This window comes from Acanthaster planci, linkage group LG19 (assembly GCF_054643075.1).
Source record: "Acanthaster planci isolate LZ-2023a linkage group LG19, COTS_SCS, whole genome shotgun sequence".
In the NCBI taxonomy this organism is placed as follows: domain Eukaryota; kingdom Metazoa; phylum Echinodermata; class Asteroidea; order Valvatida; family Acanthasteridae; genus Acanthaster; species Acanthaster planci.
This window is the reverse complement of record NC_141795.1, coordinates 3,050,174-3,075,829: the sequence shown is the minus strand read 5'-3', so window position 1 is coordinate 3,075,829 and position 25,656 is coordinate 3,050,174. Positions and strand designations below refer to the sequence as shown.

Genomic DNA, 25,656 nt, shown 5'->3' with positions numbered 1-25,656 from the left:
CAAGCTGGAGTTGTAAATGTTGCCGAGGGTAGCTGCAAGTAATAGCGTCTTGCACGAGGACCGGCTGAGATATTTTAATGCCCACGATTCTTTTCATACGCATTGCGACAGGCCCTGGCAAAGACCTCAGAGAAGTGTACTCCGCTGCTCAGCGGCTGCAAACAGAACCGCGACCACTGGAAGGAGATCGCCGAGGACTGCAAGCAGCCGGGGACAGAGACGAAGGAGAAGGCGTCATCCGACGAGAAGGACATCGACGAATCGGAAGCACTGCCAGCCTCCGCGCCAGTCCAGCCAAGCAATAAAGATTGATTGAATCGTACAAGTGTGTACCCACATAATGTTGCTCCTTTTAGTCAGTCCTTTTCAACCAGTGTTGTATTCGAGTCCATCACAAGTCCTTTCATAAGTCCATCACAAGTCATTCAGTCTTCAGCCAATTCGCAAACCATTCAAATGACCTGTGACAAAAGCATTCCTTTGTCATTGTTCACCCTGTTACTTTTGACTGGCCTTTTGAAGGCACTTGTAATGGACTCGAATACAGCACTGTTTTCAACGATTTCTACTTATTCAATTTAAGATTCTAGTGGCATAGATTTAGTATACCGAGGAACTTTTTTCCTAGTACTTTTAGAAGAGGACGTACTACGAATTTTTTAGTCAATTTGAAGCTCTTGTGTCGTTCAACTTCAAGTTTTAAGCCGGATAAACATACAAAGGCACGTACAATTGCAAATTGCTGCATTTGGTGGTGTTGAGACGGTCTGCCTCGTAGCAGAAAGTATTCTTTGTGAAACCGTTCATCCCTCCCGTGTTTCACTCTAAAAAAAAAAAAAATTTGCGGTAAATTTTATTGTCAGATGTATGTATATAATTTAACGTGGTTGGATAGTTTTTATGATTAATTTATGGGAAAGTGCAACTTTGCGATGTGGGTAGCTGAGTGGGTGTTTTGGTCCATCCCACCTGGTTGATTTCTGCAGTATTTGGAGGTTCAATCGGCCGTACTCTCAGGGTTGCTTGCAAGCTCGTTCTGCCATTCGCTCACTCTCCACCTTTGGACGTATTTGTACAGATATTTGTAAATAGTGCTCCGTTTAGCATGTGTGCTACAACATAACAGTAACATTTCGCTCCAGTACAAGTATTCTGTCCTCGTGGTGTGACCAGATCATCTGTGGACGTATTTGCTTCTCGGAATTAATTCTTGGGGGGTAGACATTTAAAATTGATGAATGGAGATGAAATTATGAATTGCCCTTTTGGACACTTTTTTTGCTTTTTTCTAGCTTTACTGCATTCACATCAAAGCTACGTTCAAACTTCAAGTTATATGTGTTTGGTGAAGGTCAAGAAAAAGTGAACAGAATTTTGACTTTGTCAAAAATCAACATAAATAGAAACTTTCTATTTTGTCTTACCTCTTCACAGTAACAGTCAACTTTTTTTTATTCTTGAAGGTTAAGTTTGTACTTAGGGACAAAACTAGTTACGGTACGATATATGAACTGGCACACAATTTACTTGTTAGTTGGGGTAGGCTTCAAATGCTGCTGTGTCGCAGTATGTCCCTCAAAAGTGTTCAAGCAATTTCACCTGCTTGATGGACTGAGTAGAGGTTATGCATTAATTAACGAATCCTGAGAGGGCAAGAGTTTTATAACACTGGGTAGGCTCAAGTAAACCTTTCGTGCATTCGTTGTAACTAAGTTAAATTAACAAAACCAATATCTAAGACACCGTGGAGACGCCAGCAACGCATAACCTCTATAGTTGGCTCAACAGCAGCATTCATGAATACCACATCAAACGTTCAGGCCAAACTGCGGTCCCCCTGAAGCCCGTCTGCATTACAAATCTCAGTTGTCACTTTATTATTGCTATCCAGGATAATATAGAAACTTGAATGTGTAGCGAAACTCGGGGCATGCGTTTTCCGCTGAGCATGCATTCTTTGTTAGGAGAGAAGTGCACCCCTTGATTTGGTTCCAAGCCCATTTGGCCCATCATGCCAGTGTTTAGCTGCAGTTTCCTCGGCATAATATTCAATCTACAGGCTAGGAAGTAAAAGTACATGTATATTACAATGCTAAGCATAACAAGATCTGACAGACACAAGTTATTAATGAAAAAAGGGCATTGGCACTTGGCAGTTTACCAAAAGTCATATCAGTTCAACTACATGTACAAGTTGTAATTGGGGAGTTATTTCTCTTCCGGTACCCACCAAAATGAATCACCAAGACAGATGGGTGTGGATTTGCTGCTGCCATTTGTGGATCGTGGTGGTGGGAAGATAAATTTTTAAAATTATGATTCCTGCGGCGGGGAATTTTACTTTCAGTGTTTTCCACAGTTTTGGATATTGACCAAGTGATATCAATCCTTTACATTTCCTTGCTGCTTTTCGTCTCTATTGAATTCTAATTGAAGATCCTTTGACCTCCTGATGGCAATACACATTTGTTATAACAATTTGGGGTTTTTTTCTTCAACTTTCAGTTTCTGTTTTGATACCTTTGCCCGGTTTGTTTTGGGGAAAATTTATTCATTTGATCATTGTCTTGTTTTCTTAAACTCTGTTCGTATTGAGAAAGAATTTCCTTTTATTTTCCACCAGCTCAAATTCTCTGTGGTAACCCAAGTGGTACTTAATGGATAGCTAGGAAATTTATTTGCTGGTTTTTCCTCGAGACGATACAGTATTACGCGTGTGGGTGATGCATCCAGTTTTGGTACTCTACTAAGAAAGAATCTTTCCGCTTTACAGTGTTTTAATTTTGCAATTGTTTTAATTTGTTACTCTTGACACCTTGTTACACTGTCAACAAAACAGCAAGAGATGGCACCGTGGGAACTATTGGAACCCTTGGTAATACCCAGGTATTGTCAACAATATGAAAATGTAAAAAAGGAGTGTGTAAGAGAGTTTACTCAGGTAGCAATCTTAGGAAATTTAGGACGAGACCAATCAAGAACATTTTGGTTGCAAACAGTGAGTGCCGTCATCTCCTAATTTGTGGACTTGCAAGTCTTGTAAGACTTGCAAGTCTGAGAGTTTACTTGAAGGGGGAAAAAACCCTGCATTTCTAGACATGATTTTTGGGTCGTTGCATCATGTGTGCGGAAATTTAAGACAGACTGTGGATTCAAAACTGAAAGTGAAGAGGTTTGAGTGCTTCTGGCCTCCAGCTGTACTCAACTGTTTCTGTTTGTTGGCAGCTTGTTGCGTTCATCAAGAAACTTGTTTTCTCAGTTAAATGATGATTTGATCATAAATAGAACCTTGAATTTTTTTTGGTGTTTACCTGGACATGAGTGCGTACTTCATGAGTATTAACCAATACATTTTAATGCTAGTGTTAACCTTAGTTGTTGGTAACTAGTGATTTATTCAGCCTTTTTAGAGGAATTTCTCAAGCTTTTGTCAAATAACAGTCAGGAAACTCGAAACATGCTGTGCAAATATGCTCGCTGCATATTTGCAGAGACAGCATATTTTACACACAGAGAAGCCACAACAGCAGTGTGGCCCTGAATTGTATTTAAAAAAAAATTTAGAAGAGTAGAAAATTAACAAAAAAGTAACTTCATTTTGAAGAAATACTACTGGAAAGTAGCATAAAGAACTAATAGCATGAGAATTGCACCATGTTAAGTCAGCCGTTTTTATTCATGTATGTATCAAATCGTGGACGTGTATAAGGAAGGCAGTCTCGCCGTGTGACCGTTTGGGAAGAGTTGCCCAAATGGGACCAAGTGATGATTTCTCATTGTAGCGTGTTCATATTACGTCAGATAAATCATGTCATACATGTATCTATAAATAACGATTGTTAATGCTCTCAGCAATAAACTTAAGTTTTGATGTTTGAGAATTTCACAAATTGTACCCAAACTATGCACTTAACTAGACAGGTTTTATTAAGTTGGTGGAGAGTGTGTTCATTTGAAAATGGCATTTATCGTCATTATCAGTTTGCTGCTAAAGTGTACATCTGCAGCCAAACTTCTTTTGATATGAAAAACAAAATCTTCAGGCCTTTTTTTGTTCCAGTTAAGCTTGCTGTCCATGTGGAAAGCAAACGTGATGTCGTTCGTCATTATTCGGGCCACAGTAGTTCGGCGTGAATGGTCTTCCCTTTAGCTGGGAAACTGGTCATAGTTCACGTTTAGGAGCTGTCAGTTTGGGTAAATTGCTGCTGATCGTGTGGATGCTTACAGCCGCTGGAAGTCAATTTGTTTGGACATACTTGTACCTCAAACGTCTTAATGGGTCTGATGAGTAGACCCCTTCTGCGTCTTGCATGCAAGCCGGGTCATAACTGTGACTTCACTTTAGTCAAACCACGCCCACTGTGCATAGAGTGCTCATCCAATCGAAGCTTGCACTCAGTGGTGCGTGCGCGTGTATGACGAAGTCACATTAAAATACGAACCGGACACCTTTAGCTGCATATTCCTTTTCGGGGTTGAATCTCTTTTTATTTCACAAATACATACGTAAGTGATAAGACTGGCGATGTAAGCATCCTGGCAATACAGTTCTCGTGGTAGCTTGTATAGCATATTCTGCGTCTCTCTGGAAGGAAATGCTTGTCCCTGACAGTCCTCATTCTTCACCTGTTGAAAGCAGAGGACTGCGTAGTAACCATGTATTCTGTGATCTTTGGTCGACAACAAAAAGTGCTGTTTCCAGCTCTTTGTCATAGACATTTTTGTGTAGAATATACAGTTCCTTACTTGTAGTTTGTTACAGCTAAAGTAGTTGAAGAGCTTAACGATAATAGCGACCAAGAAAGGTAATTTTTTTCGGTGTGAAACTCATGAGTACTTTGTTTCTGTGTATCTTTCGAACATGAGTGACAAACGGAGACATTGTGAGGTGAACAGATTGACCATTTTTACCAGCTTCAAACTCAAGACTCCGTGGCAGGTTATCCGTAGATTCAAGGAGTAACTTCTCTTGTTAGGCAGAATTTAAAAAAAAAAAACATGTTTTGGGTGTCTTAGAGGTCACAGTCGCCCTACACATTTCCCACGTTATGCTGGCATCTAAGGTTTTCTTTTTCAATTCTGCGATTCAATGTTGAGATTTTACTTTTTAGAAGTAGTTCATCCCCATGGCGGAACATAAGTACTTTTTAAAATCTCTTGAATTGTCCTCATAATCTTGGCGCAAGTAAGCAAATTATTCTGTGGTGTTTTGGGTGAAGTGCCGTAGCATTGGGAAGTAGGCCTCCGATTTCGAATGTGAGCACCGATGTTTAAATATGGAAGGTTCTTTTAATAATAGACGCCATGAAACAAGTAGTTAGCAGTTCAAAATTTGCAATTTAAAATTCGCGTAATTGTCTTGAGTGAAATCAAGTCCTTTGATCGGTGCCGGTATAAGTCATTCAGAGCCTGTCACGGGGAATGAATGGATTTTTGGAATTCCTAGAATTCGTGGTGTTGAATGGAGCTGACAGTGGTGTGAGACTTCCCTGGAGGTGTGGCAGTGACGCTCAATCGATACATCTGCATTAATACTCCCCCTTAACCTTTTAATGTTATACCTTGCAACACTAGCCTATACCTTGGATTTACTTTGATTTCTAGACAACATAAAAGGAATGACTTTCAACAAAACAAGAGTGAACAAATTGTTCCCCCCCTTAATAATGGTAGACATGTTGCCCGTGCGGGGTTTTTCTGGACGAGGTACACGTAGAGCTGGGTTGATGGTCAAAATCGTTACAGTTGAAAGTAGATGAACCGCTACACTTCACAAAACGATGGAGCCTGTCTGCTTTCGACAACTTTGCTGTTTTTTCTATTGTTCTTGCTTGTTTTTTCTGTAATTAGGGGACTGCATGATCAGAATATCAGTGTGCATTGGGCGTGAATCACTAGTTCTTGCAGTGATTTTTAAAAAAAATACTGGAATGCAGTACCTGTTATCTTCTAAAGCAATAGGATCATCTTGAGAATCTTTGATGTTCTCCATCAAATCTTTTTGCCAAATGCTAATTTAGAAAAAAGAAATGAAAAGTATGTGTACATAGGAAGCTGTATACCAGTAGCTCAATCGTTCACAATTCTTCTTGTCTTTGATATTCAAATATTTTTACTGTTTTTTTCCTGTTTGATCTGTATTCATGGCAATTGGAAAAAGTAGATTTTTTTCTCTATGAAATTGTGCACAGTCAAGTTTGAGGTACTTCAAGCATATTAATGGTTCTGCAGTAGTCACGTTTAATCCCTTATGAGAAAATTTGTATTGCTATGGGTGTAAGAGTAGTATTGAGTGACTTCTCTCATTTTACTCCAAAAATTTATGATTGAGGCTTTCCGATACATTTTGACTTTTAAATGCTTCTGTATTTACTAACAACAGCAGTGATTATTTTTGAATTTTGGGGGTTGCTAAATATAAGCTTTGTTGAGAAGAACTTGATATTTGACATTTGAGCCAGTAGTGTTCTGAAACAGAACTGTGGCGCAGGGTTACGCTCTTATAACGTAGTGAGGTTCGAATCTGGGTCAGTATTTTTGACAGGTGCCCTGATGGCAGAGTGGAAAATGTCTTTTACATGCTGTGATTTGGAACTGATTTACTTCACAAATCTGACATAGCCTTTAGAACGGCTGCCGCAAAACAGGAGGAAGACTTTGTAGAATTACTTCGGTGTTGAAAGGGGGTTGTTGGTGACAACATAAGAATTTCTACATTATCCATTTCGACAGAAGCAAACCACAGACCTAGAAAATGATGTCGTCCGGCAGCGGTGCTGCTTAGCGCACAATTTCACGCTAGCAAGGCACCGTGTTTATCGTAAGCAGTAAACACAGCAAAAATGCACACCTAACAGAGTACCGAATTGAATACGTCACGCGCACAATTAGTGTGCGTGAACCAACACGCGCGCGTACTCCATTCGTTTGCATTGCACTTCTGGTTTAGAGTGACGTCACACTTCTTGTTGGTTCACGCGCTAATGCCTTTTACACACTAATTGTGCGCGTGACGTATTCACGTCGGTACTCTATGCGCTCAGCTTAGTGACGTAGCGTGACAATGAAAATCTCAATGCGCGCGAAACTGTTAGTACTGCCACGCGAAGTACCGCTTTGAAAGTATCGGTATTTTTTTGCGTTAAGCGGCTCCGTGAAATAGGGCTCTGGTGTACGATGCTCCAGAAAAACAGAAAGGCATCTCACAAATGTACTTGGCGTGGGCATGTTCCACGTTAATATCAGTCATGAGCTCGTTGCCGAGTTCACTCTTGTTACCGGTATTCACCTGATGGATTTACGGCAGTACGACAGGCTTGTCAGGGTCATGACAAGTCGGGCCATTTTTGAAAAAATCCTGGCACGTTCGGAAATCAGCTTTGTCTTTGTTTTCCAGACGTCTGTTTTTCTTCAGATTTGGCATCCCACACACATCTTTGCTTGTGTGTGGACAAAAACTCTGGCTTGCTTCATTTGTGAAATCGTTGGACCAGCACCGCGCTTTGCTTAGCGCTATTGGGACATAACCCGTCACAAGTACTACTTGAGCCAACTGTATGCCCTCAGAGCACTGTCGTAATGATGAAATATGACAAGTTCTTAATTAAGGATCAAGTTCGAATTTTTTTCGTTTAAATATAAAAATATACTCAAGATAGTATTGCCTCGTAGTGGGGATTTCAAGTATTTACGTCAACTCAGAGCTCATACTTAAAGTATGCCAAAGTCGTTTCAGTTGTGTGGCATAGTTTGTACATCTTTCATATGAGTTTTATTTTGTACTGTTGTAAAGCAGTTTCTTTTACTGACTTTTTCAGTACTAACGTGGATGATCCATGATCATTATTGGGGTGTATTGTGTGAGCAGTCGTTTTAGGACCAGCTAGACTGCTCCTGCACTTCATGTGTAATCCTGGATGCTTTTGTTGTCTTTTTTGTTTTTGATTAAAAAGCACAGTGTTAATGCAAGTTGCCATTCATGTGACTCAACATCAAACTGATTATCTCTAAAATAATGAAGAGATAGTGACGATGGGTGTCCATTCGAAACCCGTACAAGCACCTCAGCTCGTGGACATGAAGTTACGTATTTATGGTTTAACTCATCAGTGCTGCGCCAACTGTAGTATATTTTGTACATATTTATTTATTTGAGTACAGAGACTACCCTTTCATCTGATTCTTATTAAATTCAACTATCTGCTCTGACATGTTGTGATTGTGCTTATTTTGGCTTGTATGTGTCCTAACTTGTAACGGCTTTATATCAGAAAGGAGAGAATACACTGTACCTTTTGAGACAGATGAGGCAAAGGTTTTGAGGGTCCGTTCTTGTGTAGCCCAATGCTAAATACTCGGACAGTATCAGTGGCCAGATATGCTCAACAACAACCTCTGGCCAGGTTGTGGGGTCCAGATGCTCCGACCATGGAGGAAGGACACAGAAGGAGTTACAACTCGGGCACATCAAAGTGCTCGATGATCATCGCCGCCCGGTCAGACGAACAATAGTAAACATTCCAAAAATTCCTGATTACAATCACGAAACAGTTGAATTACCGGAAGTTTGTAAAATTTAAATTCAGTTCAAATATTACACATAAATTACATGAAGCTTGAAAACAAAAAGTTATGTCAGTCCATGTATTTTTTTTTAATTCTCGCGACGACTTTTCATGTCAAAATAACTGCACGTGCCAAAAGGAAACAAACGTTGAATAAAACATTAATTTCAACAATTTTTTACAGAGACGTTGCATTAGAAAAATAAAATTCCACATTTCAGGGCGTTGTTAGTATCAAATCTTTGGCATTGATAAGAGTGCTGACATTGTATATGTAATCTAGTTCAGATATACGCAACTGTTGAAAGTTGAAAATGCAGACATTTCACAGTGCACTGGTTTACAAACCTAGTGTGTTCAAAATTTTCTCAGACGAAGAAAAGAATACGGCTCTTGCCATGCCATAACTAAAAACACCGATGTTTGACAAATTACTTCATGTAAAACATTAAGGTTTCTCAATGCAACAGCTGAAAATAAAATTCCGTTAAAATGGGCCGAGAAAAAAATTCTCCTCTGCCTGCTTTTTCCTTTTATTTATCTATTTATTTTTGCATCGTAGTTTCACTTATTTATTCCTAACAAAACGTACGGTTAAGTATGTACGTCCAAAATCTGTTCGTAAAAACGCTGCCATGAAAAACAAAGAAACAATAATTTATGCGACAATCAGTACTTTTTTTGTATTTGAGTTCAAACTTAAATATACCTTTGGTATAAGATGCAAATATACAAATATAAATCTACAAGTCATGTGCGGCTGATTAAAAATATGAATACTTTTAACAAAACTAATGCATGATTAATTTTGCACACCACATCTACTGATACCTGTTTCATTGTTTACAACCAAGAAAACATTGCGCAAGGACTACCTGTTGTTTTTGGAATAAATACGCGTGCCTTAAATACTTGCGAGTAAATGTAATGCCTGTTGATTTACCATGATTTACCCAACATTCTTAACTTGTCACGGTGCAAATAATTACCAGTGGTAGATCCGATCTTGCACCAGGGCCGTTTTCCAATACTCAATTCGGCTCCGTCTCAGGCTTCAACTGTTTTTTTAATAGCTGACTTTGAAGCTATAAGCGCAGTAATCAGTCTCATAGTGCCATTGAACATCAAATAAGATGCAAAAAAAAAGCCCACAATTACAGTAATCCAATTTAATTTAAACGCTTCAGGCCCACAATCGGGAATTGGTTTGGGGAACGACGCCTGAGACGGAACGAAGTTGAGCACATGTATTGGAAAACGGCCGAGGTCTGTTCGCAAACCATGTAAACAATGCATACCACAAACGATGAACGCATTGCACAGACTATGCAGCATAGACGAGCGTGCTGCATGTGCGCACGTGTGGTGTTTTGACAGGTAGGCCTACCAAGACGTACTTCCGAGAATTGGTACCATTTGCGCAGGAAGGAGTCTGGGTGTATGACCCCTCAGACGTGCCAATGGCGGGGTAAGGGAACCCCGGCACACCGTCTGTTCCTGGCAGCAAGTTTTATCTTGAATTCCTTGAAAATGACAGATCCTGTGCCAACGAAATTATGTGTATATATAGGTAAGTCTTTACTTTGCATTTGTGAAATGACAATTAGCCAAAGTGTTTCACTGTGTTAGTCGTGTCTTTCGACAATTTTTAGGTGGCTTCTTTCCCGCCATATTCACATGGCTGAAGTTGTAGGTTTACATGCAGTAATCCTTATCTTCAGGACGTCTTTATGTTTTGCTTCAGTTAAATTTTTAACTTCTTACAAGGTGTTTTCAGTATAAAGTACCTTTGCAGCCATGGAAAGTTTTCTTTCTACGTAAGTGGAGGATGTAGAAGTCATTTTGTGAGTAAGGTTACTGGAAACTATTGCTAATTTCACAGCTGAAGATAGATAGGCGTAAGTCTACTGTGTGTTAGGAACAGGGTTCTCACAGTACGTGTAAGGATTTACCTACAGACAGCTGTTGCAAGGATCAATACTGTGCAAAACTCAAGAACATTACCTGGCCAAATTGAATTTTGAATGATTTACCCATTTCAAATGATTTTGCAGGCAAACTAAGTTTCTCTTGGCAGGAAAATATTCACGGTTGAGTGGTCATTCCATGTCAAATTGCCCAATTGCTTAAGCCGAACCCTTTTCAATTTAGTTCAGTTTGGTATATGGGGGTCATAGTGACTATTCTCAGTAAAACCAAAAAGGTTGATGGATGGATTTTGTGGCAAATGTTTTAAGGAAATATCAGTCATTCATCGGTAACATTCATCGGAAACTGTCCCATTCCGCAGCCAGTTCATGCAAGTTTTTATTCATCAAGGCATTTGTCTTGGCCGCAAGTTCTCTGTCAACTGGGATAGGATTACTGGCTGGCTTTGGTCTGGGGACTTCTGTGCAGTAGGCCTTGTGAGCCACCAGTGAGGGGACAGCATTAACGTGGTACACCATAGTACTGGATGCTGTCGGTTGCTCTGTGTGGAATTCTCTGACATCGTAATTGGTGGAAGTTTCTTGCTGATTAGGTGAACGTTGTTGTGCTGAGGTTGCCGTTTCACTGCCAGTCACTGAGTTGACTGCATTTGGACTTGTTCTACTTCCCTGTGTACAATTCTGGAATCAAAACAAAAGAGCCAGTATGGAACAGAATCCCCAAAATGAGTTCTACATGTAAGGCCTTTCTTCAGTCATGCATATTTAGTTTTAGTTTGCAATAGAAAGACTGAACTGAGCTCTTTGATTGCTCAGCCTGGCATCCTGATCAAAATGGACATCAGGTGGGTGAAAGGTGATGAGCGTTCCTGCTGATTTACAGATTGTTTGCAAGAATTTTTTGTGAGTTTTTTTGAAGGCCTTGAGCTCAAAAGTGGCTATGCAACCTGTGACTCTCATGTTTTTAAGACGTGCTCACATCTATCTGAAGAGTTTGGTTTGCCCACTAAAATAAAAGTCTGTGGATCCCCATCCAGTCTGACAGATGGTTGAAAGGTGTTGCATTCATGGCACTAAATCCTTCAAATATGATGTCTTCTGTTCTGGACAAATAATCAGGGTCTAAGTTCATGCACTGTAATAGTGACTGCCTCAAAAGCATGTGTCCATGTCAGAAGCATCAACTCTAGTGTTTTAGCTCTCCGTGTCTCACACAAGGTGCATGCAATGCATAATTTCCTTTATTGCAACTTAAAAACAAAAATATCCAAGTAAAAACAAAGACTAACTTATTGACGATTTTTTGACATATCTGAACAGACTGTACATCGTAAACAAAACCTTCATGTGGCTTTACTGTTTCTATCAAAGATAACAGATCTTAGAAAGTGGAAGGGTTTAAAACTTAGCCCATGAAATTCACATAGTCAGGTAAATCTCAATATTAGGACAACATACCGGTACATTAGACATATGTGCTGTGAGGGGCTGGTTCTGATTTGTCACCCTGCCTGTAGACATAGTACATGTAGGAACAAAAATGAAAAATGAATAGAATACACACTCGTGTAATGCAAAATGCTATCAAAATTCCTGGCCAATCTTCATTAACCCTGTAATATCCACACAATATTTCCTCTTTTCGTCACTACAACAAAACTTCCAACAACTGTTCCACACGAAAATCAGCACTCAAGCCAAAAAAGACACAGCAGCTTTTCATTTCAGTTTTTCATGTTTTCAGTTAGGAAAATGGAGAGAATAGGACAGTTTACAACATTTTAATAGGAACATCTTCAACAAAGACAGTCAAGTTTATTTTCATTCAATCTAGATTTAGTCTGCTTGCTGATGTGCATTACTAATGACCAATAGGGAATGCTCACATTTTTTAAATGTCATACATGTGTAGAAACTCTGCTGATCATGTCATTGTAAATTCCTGAAATCTCTTTGGCTGTGTTTTATGTCTCCAAAACTGGAACAGGTTTGGGTTCAAATATGTAACAAGTGAGTTACACAACCACCAAAGCCTTCAGGCAAGTCTCCAGAGATTAGCAAGCAGGAATTTTTGATGGTTTCTGGCTTGGTGTGCATGTAAGCCTCAACTGTGTGAGGTTAGTCAAAAAGAAATTAAGCACAATTGTGCAACCAGTTACTTTACCTTGTGAAGTCTGCCGACAAAAAGTCCATATGAAATGGTGATCAGCAAGCAAATGTGGTTGAAAACAAGTGGAGAACAATGCAAGAAATTAAACACTGGCAATGGGTGAGAATTGAGCCTGACAGCTTGTTACCATCCCATCACAGAATCAAATCAATAAACAGGTACATTTGGGGTTTTGAGTTGAAGAACTTACAACAGGAGCCAAGCACACGTGTACCAGCAGATTTCTGCATGACATAGACTCTCACACATGATGATGACCTCAGAGTCCTGCATTGACAGAGATACTCAGAGGGTGCTGCAGGCTCCCAGCACAAGCCCTTAAACGAAAGTCCCAACACAGACCTGTACCTATTTACTGATTTAAAGGTGATGGAAAGTGACAGAATTGTCAAACATAGCTTGCATGTTTTGCGGGCAAGGGGGACCATTCATTAGTCATCCTACATGTACCAGTATGTAGACATGATTTGCTTCTGGCAGTTTGGGTATTAACCCTAACAGTCATCAGTCCTCCAACAGGTGAAGGATTGAGGACTGTGAGGGTTAATATTTGAACGCTGAGGGACAACTGAAGAGTACAGTCAACTCTTGGTATAAAGAGTGCTCTTAAAATGCTATTTTAAAGAGCAAATTTTGAGGGTTCCCATGTCTTGACTTGTTTTGTTTTGTTTTCTTTAATTTTTTCCTGTCGTTTTATAAGAAGATTCTGGTTGAGGTTTGAAGATTTCCCACGGTGAAGGCGACAACCAAACGTAACAGGTTAGTAGTAGCACCATGCAAACTCTCTTTTGTATGTGTGATTAAAATCAGGCAATTTTGGCCACACCAATCTTGTTATGAGAGTTGACTTCACTATATAATGCAAACAGCAAATACGTTTGATGTGGTATAGAAAAACATCTGGGCAATCCCAATACAGTGCAATAATTTAGCTTGAAAAAAAATGCAAGCTTGAACGCAACCAGTTAACATGCAGCAGGTGTGGTGAAAACATATCAAATCTATTGGAACTATATGTATTTAATTTTAATTCTTGAGGAACTTTTCATATACATGTACATGTATATCCTTGAACTATACTTTGATTATATTTTTCATTTCAGTGGTTCAAAATCCCGATGGTCTGCAAGTGAAACTACTAATGCAGAACAATGCTGCTATATTAAACACTGCTAAACCGAACAATCAGGTATATCAAACATTCCCTTGGGTCCATATTTTCAATACACTTTTAGAAAAAAACTGAAGCTTTGCTTTAAAACAAAAGAAAAAAGTATATATAGGATCGATGATAATGACTTAAGAATTAAGGAAAATCTTTTTCGCGAAGGAGCAATGGCCAACACACGGGTGTGGTCAGTAGTATTCATGGGTACTTGTACAATGTGCATGTGAATAGGTGCACAGATGCTGTAATGACTGAAAGTCGCCGAATGAACCAAACCAAACATTTTGTGTGGATCCTGTTCTGTCTGTTACAGCGGTGTTGTAATGAAAAGAGAAAGAGCTGTCAGCAACAGACTGGTGAGGGCCTGGCTCGGATCATATTCCTCTTCTGGACTGGTACGTATATCATTGGCAACAGATCACTGGTTTGAAATTGTTCTAAGTTCTTTAATTCGTCTTCCTTAACATAACATCAAATATGGCTTTCCAGAGATTATTTAAATGCACCCCGTATCATGATTTTCAATCACATTCCACAAGTATCACCTTATTCTCTGTTTATTCAATTTAAATCAGCACCATACGCTCAGTGCATTCTGAAACTTTATTGTGCAAATAATGTAAGAAAAATTACACCACTAAAGAGGAAAGCAAATCACTAAAATAAAAAACACACACCCAAACAGAAACTGTCCATCAAAATTTCAAGTTGCATTTCTCACCATATTTGTTCTGTGGTGTCTTCGTATTGTTTTGCCATGGATCTGTTTGTACATGTATGCCTTGGTGTGTCATGCTGTGTCTCCTCTGGTCTTGGTGAATGCCTTGCTGTGTCCTGCCTTGTCCCCTTGGGTCATTGTGTTTCCATTGTTGTGTCATAAGATGTCTTCCTGGATCTTCGCGCATGCCTTGCAGTGTCGTGCCGTGTCCCCTCAGGTCTTTGTATGTGCCTTGCTGTGTCATGCTGTGTCTCCTGAGGTCTCTGTACATGTCTTGCTGAACCGAGCTGTTCCTCATTGGATCTTCAAGCAAGTCTTGCTGGGATGCACTGTTTCTGTCCCTTCCATCTTTGCTCAAGCCATAACTTTGACATTCATATGCTGTGCCTCTCTGCGCTTCACGTCTCAGAGGTTTCAGTGAGTCTGTTAACCAGTGTTTGGAGATAAATGACGCACTGTCAGCATTCTGATTCCTGTTGAAACTCGTCATTCCACGGTGATTGTTTTGGGACTCCAATGACTCTTCAAACGTTCTCTTCCCGTTCAATGCATCTGTTGACCACACTCTTGCAGGTGTCTGGACATTTGGGCCCTGTCTCACCACTGTGTTGTGGAACTTCTCTTCCTGCATGTACAACTTATGCACCTGTTGCTTCAGCTCGTCAACGCGACTGATCTCATCATACTCATCATCTAAGTTGATGAGATCAAGTTCTTTGCCTGTTTGAAGCAGCTGACTTGAGCTGTGTGTGAAATAAAATACAAAAAAGTGTATTTTGATCCAAGTACTGAATATGAGTAAGTAACCAGAGCTACTGTTGAATGAATGCCTTTCAAAAAATCTTGCACAATGTGTAAAATATACAGAATGTCCAACATTTTTCACCCAGGTATATCAGTGTTCATCATGATGCTGAACTGAGTGACACATCAAAACAAAGAGGTAAGTTTGCTCATCTAATCACATCTCTGTTTCAAATCTCTGAAGCCCCTTACTCTGTCTTAGCTATTGTTTCAGTCAAGCCCTCTCACGCTGAAAACCTCCCGATCAGTTTTTAGCTCTACCAAGAACTTTAAAGGTCTCAGTCCTGTTTCAGTCAGTCCCTGATTCCACCATTAAAACCCAAATCTTCAATGTGACTACAATCTTGAAGGCCGTGTCCGAATTACTTAGCTATGGCTCTATGCGGCATATGCCCCTATAGACCTGTGTCATGGAGCAGCCATCTTGCTTTCTACCACTAAAGCAAAACAAACTGAGGCTGGAAGGATAGTCTATTCCCTTTTATCAGTAAGTGGAGATGTATTACTGTTGCCAATGGGTCTATGGAAACAAGACAAACACAACAGTATCATGATAACGGTCTATGGAATTCACGAGTTAGTGGCTGCAGACATGTCAACAGACATGAACCGTTACTGGTTGTAGCCAGCCTAAGCCAGGTAATCCTGACACTGGAAGTTTGTGGAAAGAACGAGGCTCACCCGATGGGAGTGGTGTCATTCTGATAAGCAGGGAGGGAATCTAGCCCACGTAATAGAGTCAAACGCCTGTGCAGGTTTCTGGACTGCAGCACGGCGTTGTTATATCTGTTGTGTAGCGACTGCCACTTCTGTGGGGAAATACCATCCATTCTCAAGCACTGCTTCAACTTGGCTGAAACAAATTAAGAAAGAGAAAGCCCAGTTACATTTCCTGGTTACTCCAATGCTGATGAGATGTTTACTGCTAGAACATCACCAAACATTTCCAATTTACATTAAAGACCAATCTGGCCAAGATTAGCCCCAGCAAGTTCTGAGATTAAATTTCTTCAACAAGAAAATGAATCTTTGAACTCAGACTGACCTAATTCATACCCAAACAAAACTCAACATAATTTCAAGAGAATCCCAAACATAATGTAAGAAGTATTATATGTATAACAAAATCTCCTATTCTACAGAGGTCTTGGGAGAAATGCAAACCCTACCCGATTGCTTTAGTGTACTGCTTCAAATTTTAATTATATATAAATTTTGTATTATTATGTTAATGTCAAAGAGACGGTTACTGTTTCCTACTCACTGACTGATGCAGTGCAAAGAGCTAGAGCTGTCGCCAAGTCCCCTGCATCTCCTTTTTGTCTGGACTGGGCTTCAAGAATGGCACATTCGGCACATACTTCATCACAGATCGTATCCTTATCTTGTGTCCAACTCAAAACTTTCTCATCCCTCTCTAGCTTGTCCAGTTGTTTCTCTTCGTTAGACTTCTCAGCTGCACCCACAGTGTTGAGTCCTTTGCAGGTAGTTGTGGGTGCCTCAATGGAATGCAGGCTGCCTGAGCTGGCACTCGATCTGTCCCTGCTTCGGTAGCCAGAATCTTTGCTTGCAATCGAATCTCTGTCGCGAAGACCCTGGCCTGACATCGGGCTGCTGTTATGCATGTGCTGTTGTGAAGGCCTGTTTGTTTTGTGATCATTGCTCATGCTACTCTGAGCTCTATCAGTGTTCAGCAACTCCAGATGACTTGCATTCCAACCAGATTCTGATCCTGGATTGTGATCTCTGTCCGTCCTTTGTGAATGCTTTGAGTTGGATTGATCGTGCTGACCAGCCCAGAAGGGCTGCATGTTTTCAGCGCACTCACCACCAGTTGATGATACAAATGTTCTCTCCATACCAGGCATTTGTTTGTGATTCACCTGCAACGGACGGTGCCCACTGCTACTTCCCATGCCCATTGGCACGTCACTGGTGCTAGCTCTCTTCTGCTGGAGGTTATTCTTCACCGCGCTGGCTAGAATGCCGTCCTCTGCCATCGCAATGTTCTGAACAGAAACTGACTTGCTAGCTCTCAGGTCAAAACCCTGGTTCAGGTTGGGCACACTGCCAAACTGCATCTTACTTTCCTTCCTTGGATAGTGTACCCCTTCATGGTTCCTATTTGCTATGCTGTGAAGCATCTTGTTGGTGGACTTACTCATCTGTCCACTATCTTGCTGCTGCACTGGAATGCTATACTGTGAGTCCGACATTGTGCCATGACTGAAAGAGTTGTGACGTTGCACAGTACCCTTTTTATCACCATTCAGCCATGACTGGGATACCTTGGGAGCCAGATCTGTGGCAGGATTTGGCCGACCATTCCAAGATTCATGTCTCTCTAATCTTTTAGGATGGGGTGGTTTACCAGGATCTGCCACATGACGAAGAGGATAAGTCGCATTGTAACCTTGAGGAGCATCAGGTGCAGCTGATGTTGCAGCAGACAAAATAGGCACAGACAGGTCTTGAAAACTGGCAAGTGACAAATTGTCACTCGTGTCGTCACCCTGCCGAGAATATCCCATGTCGCTCCTCAAACCATCAGACAAGGGATGAAGTTGATCCCCATGTGTCTTTGCATTTGTTCTGTTCTGCCCTATATGTAAACTCTGGTAGTTATGGTGTGATGACACACCCCCTGGTGAATAGTGGGTTTCGACATCCGGCTGCTTCACAGGTAACGGTTTCTTTAGGCTGGTGTCAAAACCCTGATTTGCCTGCACAGTGGTCTTTCCCACATAGTTGCCTTTGCCCCTGTAGCTGTCTTGACTTGCACTATGGCCACCATCGCGTCTTGCCTGGATTTTCTGCACTGCATCATGCCCGATCTCTACGACGTACTTGTCATGCGTTTTAGATCCCTGCAACGATTCCTCTGCAATTGTGTATGCTGGCTTGTACTCCACAACTGGCTGCAATGACCGAAATTTGACGGCATTTGAGGCTTTGTGGGGATCATGTGCTAAATGGGTTCTTGAACTTCTGACATCTGTGAAGAAAACAGTTAACACTTTGAATTATTGATCATAGTGGGCTTTAGATTTTTCAAACTTTGGGATAAATATTGCAGATTGTTTGATCAAAATGAAACCAAATAAGCTGAGAATATACAATTCAGTCAGACACACTCACACTATGAAGACAGTAACTTTGCTTTGAAGATTAGGGTATGAAAGACATTTTATTGGTACCATTTTGCTTTTTTTGTAATCATTTCATCACATACTAAAATAGGTTGATTGGCCCTATTCATCAATCAAAATCTATGCGCAACACAAAGAACATCTGCATCTGATGTTCCATGGCAAAGTTTCTTTGATAAAGTTTCAAGTGAATATCACATTTCCATCTGAGATGAAATGCAAACATTAACGTTGGGAGTACCTGTGGGACTTTTCATCTTGGTATAACCAGGTAACAATGTGGTTTCTTTGGGAGCCGTGTCTGTTGGTACGGGAGTGCCGTCAGGATTAGCAAACAGAAGCAGCAACGGCTGGGAGTGGCCTCGCTTACATCTGTTCACAACGTCCCTCCAGTTAGGTCCAACCTTCGTCAAAAGAAAGAGGCAGGAGGAATGCATAATGCAAGAAATGAAGATGTCAACGGCGTGACTAAGGCTAAAATAATTGACGAGAACTGCTTGCACAACATTACAAGCACAGTGATACTAACTTCGACTGATCGTGAAACCAGCTACTCATCTACAAATATCTAAGTGATGCATTGCAACAGTGACCTAAATTACTTCTTTCTAACGTGATCAAAACGATACTGAAAACATAACCTATGGACTCATTTTATCATTCGATCCAGATTGGTTTGCTCCTGAATGGCATGTCTACAGGAGTCATTCACAGTGCAGAAATACAGAACCTCTTTTGGTCTGGAATCGTTACTTGCTAGTAATATCTGTACCTTTCACTCCTATTTTAAGTAGAGATATGTGCACTGTTGGCCAGCAATCACCTATATTAACCCACAAGTCAGCCTGGCACTCTGTTACCTGTTTGACAGTCGCATCGTCAAAGTACACCCAGACTCTCAGCGCCGTGTTGTAGAAGAACGTTGAGTAGTGTTTGCCGTAGTATGTGACCACACCCACCAAGTGAAGAGCAGCCTGCTTCGCTTTTTCATCGACGACAGAATTAAATAACTGAAAACAAGTAGAAACACATCGGTCAGTAAAATGAGCACGTGTGGATATCACTGAAGCATCAACTTTGACAAACTAAATCAATGTATTTCAGTCGTAGGTCCTTCTTAAATGAATGAAACTCAGGCTTCAAAACATTCCAAATATGAAAGGTAAATTACAACTGCCAATTTGTGATGACAATCAGCTTTCGTCTTGTTACGTACCACATTGAATTTTTAAGGAGAGTGCTTTTCGTCCGGATAAATGTGTGTGTTTTTCCATTTTATTTATTCATTTCATAATATTTTCTTCCTATTCGGGGGCTGAGGGCTCAAATCAACTGATGGCAAGCCCTAATGAGTTGCAACCACGAAGAGAGTTCATCATTTTCTCACAAGACAGGTTGCTTGCTCAGACGAAAATTTCACAAGACATAGATGTGCCATGTAATATATTTTACAAGCATGAGCTTGGCAACCCAAGGCCAACACTGTCGCTTGCCCTAACAGAGCTCAAGAAGAGTCACCTACATCTACGAGCCTCCATGTTCAGGGCCCTACATTACTTTTATGTACACGTACATATGGATGTCGAAACTGAGTAACATAACAGCGTCAAACTTTACTTAGAAATGCATACATTCTAAGCAATTACTGAAAGAACAGTTTGGAAAATGGACACATTGAGTCATCTTGTTACACGTTTGATATGGATTTTGTTCAAGACTGTGACTTGTTTAACTTACATCCGGCATCCGTAGTGATGTGCCAAGACAGTCAATGACGTCCACAATGTGGTCCTTCTCTGGCCGGTCACTGTCCCAAACCAGGCCGATGGCCACTGCAGAAAGCATGGACAAACAAACGTATCAATAAAGTTGATCTCCAGCTATTTTTGTGTAAATTGTGTGGCAGGTAATTTGCAGTACTTATGCACTCTTGGAAATTTAAGCGTACGTATTTTACGTATCAATAAAGTTGATCTCCAGCTATTTTTGTGTAAATTGTGTGGCAGGTAATTTGCAGTACTTATGCACTCTTGGAAATTTAAGCGCAAGTTCTAAACTTAAAAAAATCATAAACCAGATGTAACAGGGACAGGAAAAAATTGGACCCTAAATTGATAGAATGAACCCAAATTACAAGGATGCGTTCGAGCGAGCTACTCACGTTAACACGAGTATACTCCTGAGCACCTGAACAGCTGGAGTACGACCCGAGGGTCAGCAAGAGTATACTCTCGCTTGAGGGAGAGTATACTCATATACCCGAGTGTAATGCGCAAGCATCCTACCAGAGTAACCACGCGAACGCACCTCAAGATTCCAACTTACCAACATCGGGGCTATTCATCAGCACCCTTCTGATGTTGATCTTCCTTCCACATTCACTCTAACAAAAAAAAAACACGAACCTTCTCAATTAAACTTTCCTCCAGAAGTAAACGGGAAACAAGGCCAGCTTCACCCTGATAATCATACACAAAGTCTGTAGACTAATCCGGCAACTAGGATTACAAGCCGTTACTGTGATGGTACTATTCCAGCATGGAAGTTGTGTGTGTGATACTTCTTCAACGACCAGGCTGCTGTGACTAACAAATGCATCTACACCTCGAGTTCATGGAAGCGTGCATGAGCGTGGAGCCACTGCAGTAATGGTTTCTCATTAGATTAGTCTATAACCAAGTCCGGCATTCATCGCCACTTGGAAAAGTTACCTCGCAAGTTGATTTTTACAGTACACTTAACAAATGGCACAACATTTTTTCTCTGAAATGATAGGAACTCTAGAAATACAGCACCAGTGGGGAAACTCTCTAACTACAATCTGTAGCAGACTTGTACATGTGGGTGTTGTACTTGGTAACTATTTCTGTTGAAAGTGAGAAATTACCAGCGCTGCCATTGGCCTTCATTTAGCGGATATAAATAAAGTTGTTCTTTACCTTCATATATTCTACACATGCTACAGAGAGAAGTATGACCTACTCCATTAATCACTACTGTCTTTAGATAGGACCTTTCCTACCGGACAATCCCGGATATCTCCCAGAGCGCCAGCATTTCTCAACACGTGACCAAAGCAGACAGAATTACTCCAATGGTGTTTCTCCTTCAACTTCTTAGCTTCAGCGCTGTACACGTACGAGTACAAACAGCAAAACAAAGTCTGATCAGCCGTTGTCGAATCTTATATTTGGCTGGCCCTTGCAACACTGAACCTGCTTCAAAGTTCTCCGTTTGCTTTCTTAAGGTAAGTATTCACATTCCAAAGTTTTTTATCAAGCAGCTTTATCTAAATCAGACCGGCACAAGATCTTGCAGCTTACTCGGTACTCAGGAAGTACAGGTGGGACTCAACTACAGTTCTAAATAGTTAAGGGCATGGGCTTACCACAAGGCAGTACAGGACACGTAATGTACCATCTGAGTGAAGGGAAATGGTTCTGATGTAGCTCCGCACCTGCAAACACTCTGTAAATCATATGACAATATGTGTTGTTTATGTAGGCTCCATAATGCCACAGAGGTTTTCAATTATAACCCCCTATTCATTGGGCCACAAGATTCTTTTTACCCTAAACTTATGATTTTCCCCTCTTTTAATTTTGTTCCAAGTGATTTTTTTAATTGACTGAAGAAACGAACAACCGCTGTTTTTGAATAACTTCCTTTACTGGAGTTTTAAAATTGTCATTGTAATGATACTTGCCTTAAAAATTTGCCAACAAATGAGACCTAAGATGATTCAAACACATATGCATCTACCGTCACACTTCCTAAAATGTTCTTATAATTTCCAGTACCCAAACTTCTTGAAATTACTTTGGAAAAGTAAAATTACATTGCTTTTTAATCCCAGTGTTAATCTACTCAAAGTACAAGTTGAAAGTGTGGAGTGCATTATCTGTTGACTATACATACATGCTCAATGAGGGTCATAGCAAACTTGCGATGTGGGATGCAGTATTTGGCGTCACACAAATCCTCCTTGATGTCACGGGCAAGATGGAAGTGAATACGAGTCAAGATATTCTCCTGGGCAGGAAAAAAGCATCAATACAAGTAGAAATGGGTATTAGGCCAAAATGCCCCCCCAAAAAAGCATTTCCAGTTACATGACTCAACCTTTTGTAATATCCATGTCAATTCAGCATATTTTATGAACTGCTTTTCATTAATTTGATGATATTTGGCTTAGTCATTGCCTGCTGTATCCAAAAGAACTACTTATACACAAATTTTTTTCCAGATTAAAAATGGTACAGTGGCTGTTACCCACAAAGAGGCCTAACTGTTCGCTTACAGTGAAGCCGTGTTTCAACAATACATCATGATAAATCTGAAAACAGATACAAGGTACAAACTGTTTTGTAATCATCTGGTCAAGAAACTCCATCCTCTCTGAATGTGAGTCCTTGATTTACTCACAAATAATTCAGAAGGGAGTAGCTATGTTAAAAATGGGAACTTGGATGATCCATATTTTCTGAGGTTTTGACCAAGCTCCTGACGAACACATACCATCACTCTAAGTAACACACCCACAGTCTACCTGCTCTCACCTGCTCACAAGTACACGCAGCACAATACAAAGAAAGGTCAGTCAAAGTTGACGGTCTCTGAAACTTTGCCATCCATGCTGCTGAAACATTTGGCTTTGGGAAATGCAGCACAATACCTTGGTCCTGCATTGCAAATGTACTCACAAAGCACTCCGCAGCATCGTCCATACAGCCGAGCTGGAAGCGATGTTCATCTTGAAATGCTACTGCCAGGGCCTTCCTGAGGGCATCAGGTGGTAGAGACTGCCGCTCACTGTACCGCAACTGAGTGAATAAGACCTTGAAGGGAAAGCAACACATCAACACAGTCATGAACAGCATCCAAAGGGCTGCGACATGTGATTCTTTTGTCTAGTTCATGGAAACAGTCAACAACATGACATAGTATGTCAAAATCTGGCACATTTGGGTAAGAGGTTAATTATGAGTTAGTGCAGTACTGGTGGAATATAGGGCCATTTCAAATGTCACTTTGGGCTTAAATTTGACAATCTGTGAAGTTGTCTAACTTAAAATCTGGAACATCCTGATGAAAATGGACATTCCGAGAGTGGAAAATATTGAGGGTTCCTACTGATTTCCATTAGGCAAGATTCAAAAGACGTTCGACTCAAAAGTGGCTCTGGAAACTTACGACTCTCTTTCCTAGGTTGGGTCACAGTTGAGCTGTTGGTGGAACCGATCACCTCCAGCACACGTGCTAACTGTTGCTTGACACTTGGGTCAGTCTGTTCCACTACAAGTATTTCAGAATTCACAGCTTCTTACCTTCAACGCACAGAAGATGCAGGCATTACCCATGCAGGCATGTCCACCCATTTGCCGAAAACTCCTTCGAAATACATCTAGATGCCACAGTACCTACAATGAGAGGAACAATGTCCACATTGTACATAATAAACATCCTGTACATGACATTTCAAGAGCCGTGCACACCACGTTTAATAAGGGACACCTGTGAATTCCAGGGACATTTTAGCAAGGAGAGGGTTCAGTACCTTGGTGGAACAAGTTTAAAATGTAAGGTAAACCATCTGGTGTCCATGCTACTCAAAATTTGTGACTGTGGAATCTTTTCCGACTTTTGTTACAGTTGCAGTACTTATACGTACATCAATGCCGTAGATGTGCAATTTAATGCAAGAAGTCTGTTTAATTTGGCACACCTGTACTCACTACTACCTCGTTTTGTAACATACACACCTGTACGGCACTGTTGAGGAAACAATTGTTCTCTCCCGGCGCATTCAGCAATCCCTTAGAGAATATGATGGAACTGGTGTTCCTCGGTTGCCATACACGAGATGCTGTTTGTCTGCTCCGACTGGCTAGACTCTGATACAAGCTAGCCATTGTGACTTAACCCTGATGGTTAAAAAACGAAGAGAATTTCCCAATGAATGAAGATTTGAACCATTCTCTCTCACCAATTGAAAGGAAGTTTTTATTTTCAGAAACTTGGTTTTTCAATCAACTGAATAGAAAAATCTAACAAAGTTCACACCTCTGGTTCTACAAGTCAATTGTTTTGAAAAGTAAAGTCCAACGTTTCCAACAAGATCAACTGACGGCCAATCGTTCTGATCTACCAATCGCACCCAATACACAGGTTGGGGTTGGCATTCATAGTCAACTTTGAGAGGGTATGCTTCAGTACAGTCAGCGCAAACAATGCATGCAGGCTACACCTGACACTGGCCTATCCAGTTCATAGAACAGACTCTTTCGGACAAGTCTCGTAGTCATAGGTTTTGTGCACGTGTCAAGTGATGTCCGTGCATGGAATTCTTTCCAAGCTGTGTCCTGGCGGTAGCATAGGTCGTGGACACAGTTGGGGCAGTGACACAAGGTGTCAACGGGTGTAACGAACATACCTAACAACTGACCTCCAATGCTCCAAGCCACCGCACAGTCATACGGAAATTGAAGCGAAGTTTTATTGTCCAAAAATTGTTCAAATAGGAGACACAAATGAACTTCTAGGAACTCAAAATATATCAGGGTGTACTTACAAACAACAGAACACGTAAAAAGAGTAAGATTAATGACATCGGATGATAATAAAGACCGATACAGCACTGACGGAACGTTGGGAAGATTTATCTACAGTTGAGTTACCAGCGTTCACATGATGTCGACGATCACCATAGTATGCGAGTAATTTATGCGTGACATGCATTTGACACACAATAATCAACGCTAATACTACCGGTATGGTGGGTCTGAATTGACATCGGTCCAGAAAAAAATCATTTCACGGCATCGCAAAATTCATGTTCACACTACATGTAAGTCCTGAAATCAATTTCCTCCTGTACATTTATGGAAGATGCAGAGTAGCAATCTGTTTTTCTTTCACCAGAATAGCAGTAAAGCACCTCGAAATTGAATTTTATTTTTTTCTCTGCCTTTCTTTTGCCAAGAATTATTAATATAATTTTGGGGGGCAAAACGTATTTTTTTCTTTTTAGTTCGTAATTTGTTGGTTAATCTTTCACAGTAGTTCCTACCTAGAACCCCTATGATAAAATAAACGAAAGGTATCTTTTGTCAGGACTGGCAGCCTATTGAAAGTGAAGAATCCCTCTTTTTTTTT

The 25,656-nt window shown here is 40.6% G+C and overlaps 2 protein-coding genes across 4 annotated transcripts in view; one reads left to right on the top strand and one right to left on the bottom strand.

Moving 5' to 3' along the window:
• The window catches only part of LOC110987097 (dual 3',5'-cyclic-AMP and -GMP phosphodiesterase 11-like), a 45,705-nt gene extending 37,497 nt beyond the window's left edge, over nucleotides 1–8,208 (top strand). For both annotated transcript variants that reach the window (XM_022250810.2, XM_022249967.2), the window contains one exon: nucleotides 112–8,208. In XM_022250810.2, coding sequence (XP_022106502.1) covers nucleotides 112–312 — 201 coding nt within the window. In that variant the 3' untranslated portion in view covers nucleotides 313–8,208. The remainder of the gene's footprint in view (nucleotides 1–111) is intronic.
• A 421-nt stretch (nucleotides 8,209–8,629) lies between these two features.
• LOC110977152 (uncharacterized) lies at nucleotides 8,630–25,237 on the bottom strand. 2 transcript variants are annotated; one of them, XM_022231059.2, is made up of 16 exons: nucleotides 25,073–25,237; nucleotides 24,264–24,425; nucleotides 23,829–23,921; nucleotides 23,205–23,339; nucleotides 22,420–22,533; nucleotides 21,890–21,969; nucleotides 21,524–21,629; nucleotides 20,827–20,884; nucleotides 20,239–20,333; nucleotides 19,362–19,511; nucleotides 18,743–18,905; nucleotides 16,617–18,347; nucleotides 16,034–16,205; nucleotides 14,552–15,291; nucleotides 11,951–12,003; nucleotides 8,630–11,173 (listed from the first exon to the last, which is right to left on the bottom strand). In XM_022231059.2, exons 2-16 carry the CDS (start codon nucleotides 24,411–24,413, stop codon nucleotides 10,829–10,831), a joined length of 4,185 nt encoding a protein of 1,394 aa, XP_022086751.2. In that variant the 5' UTR covers nucleotides 24,414–24,425; nucleotides 25,073–25,237; the 3' UTR covers nucleotides 8,630–10,828. The 2 variants fall into 2 exon arrangements, with proteins under 2 accessions (XP_022086751.2, XP_022086834.2); XM_022231142.2 differs by lacking the exon at nucleotides 25,073–25,237 and adding an exon at nucleotides 24,935–25,063.
• Nucleotides 25,238–25,656: the final 419 nt, after the last annotated feature.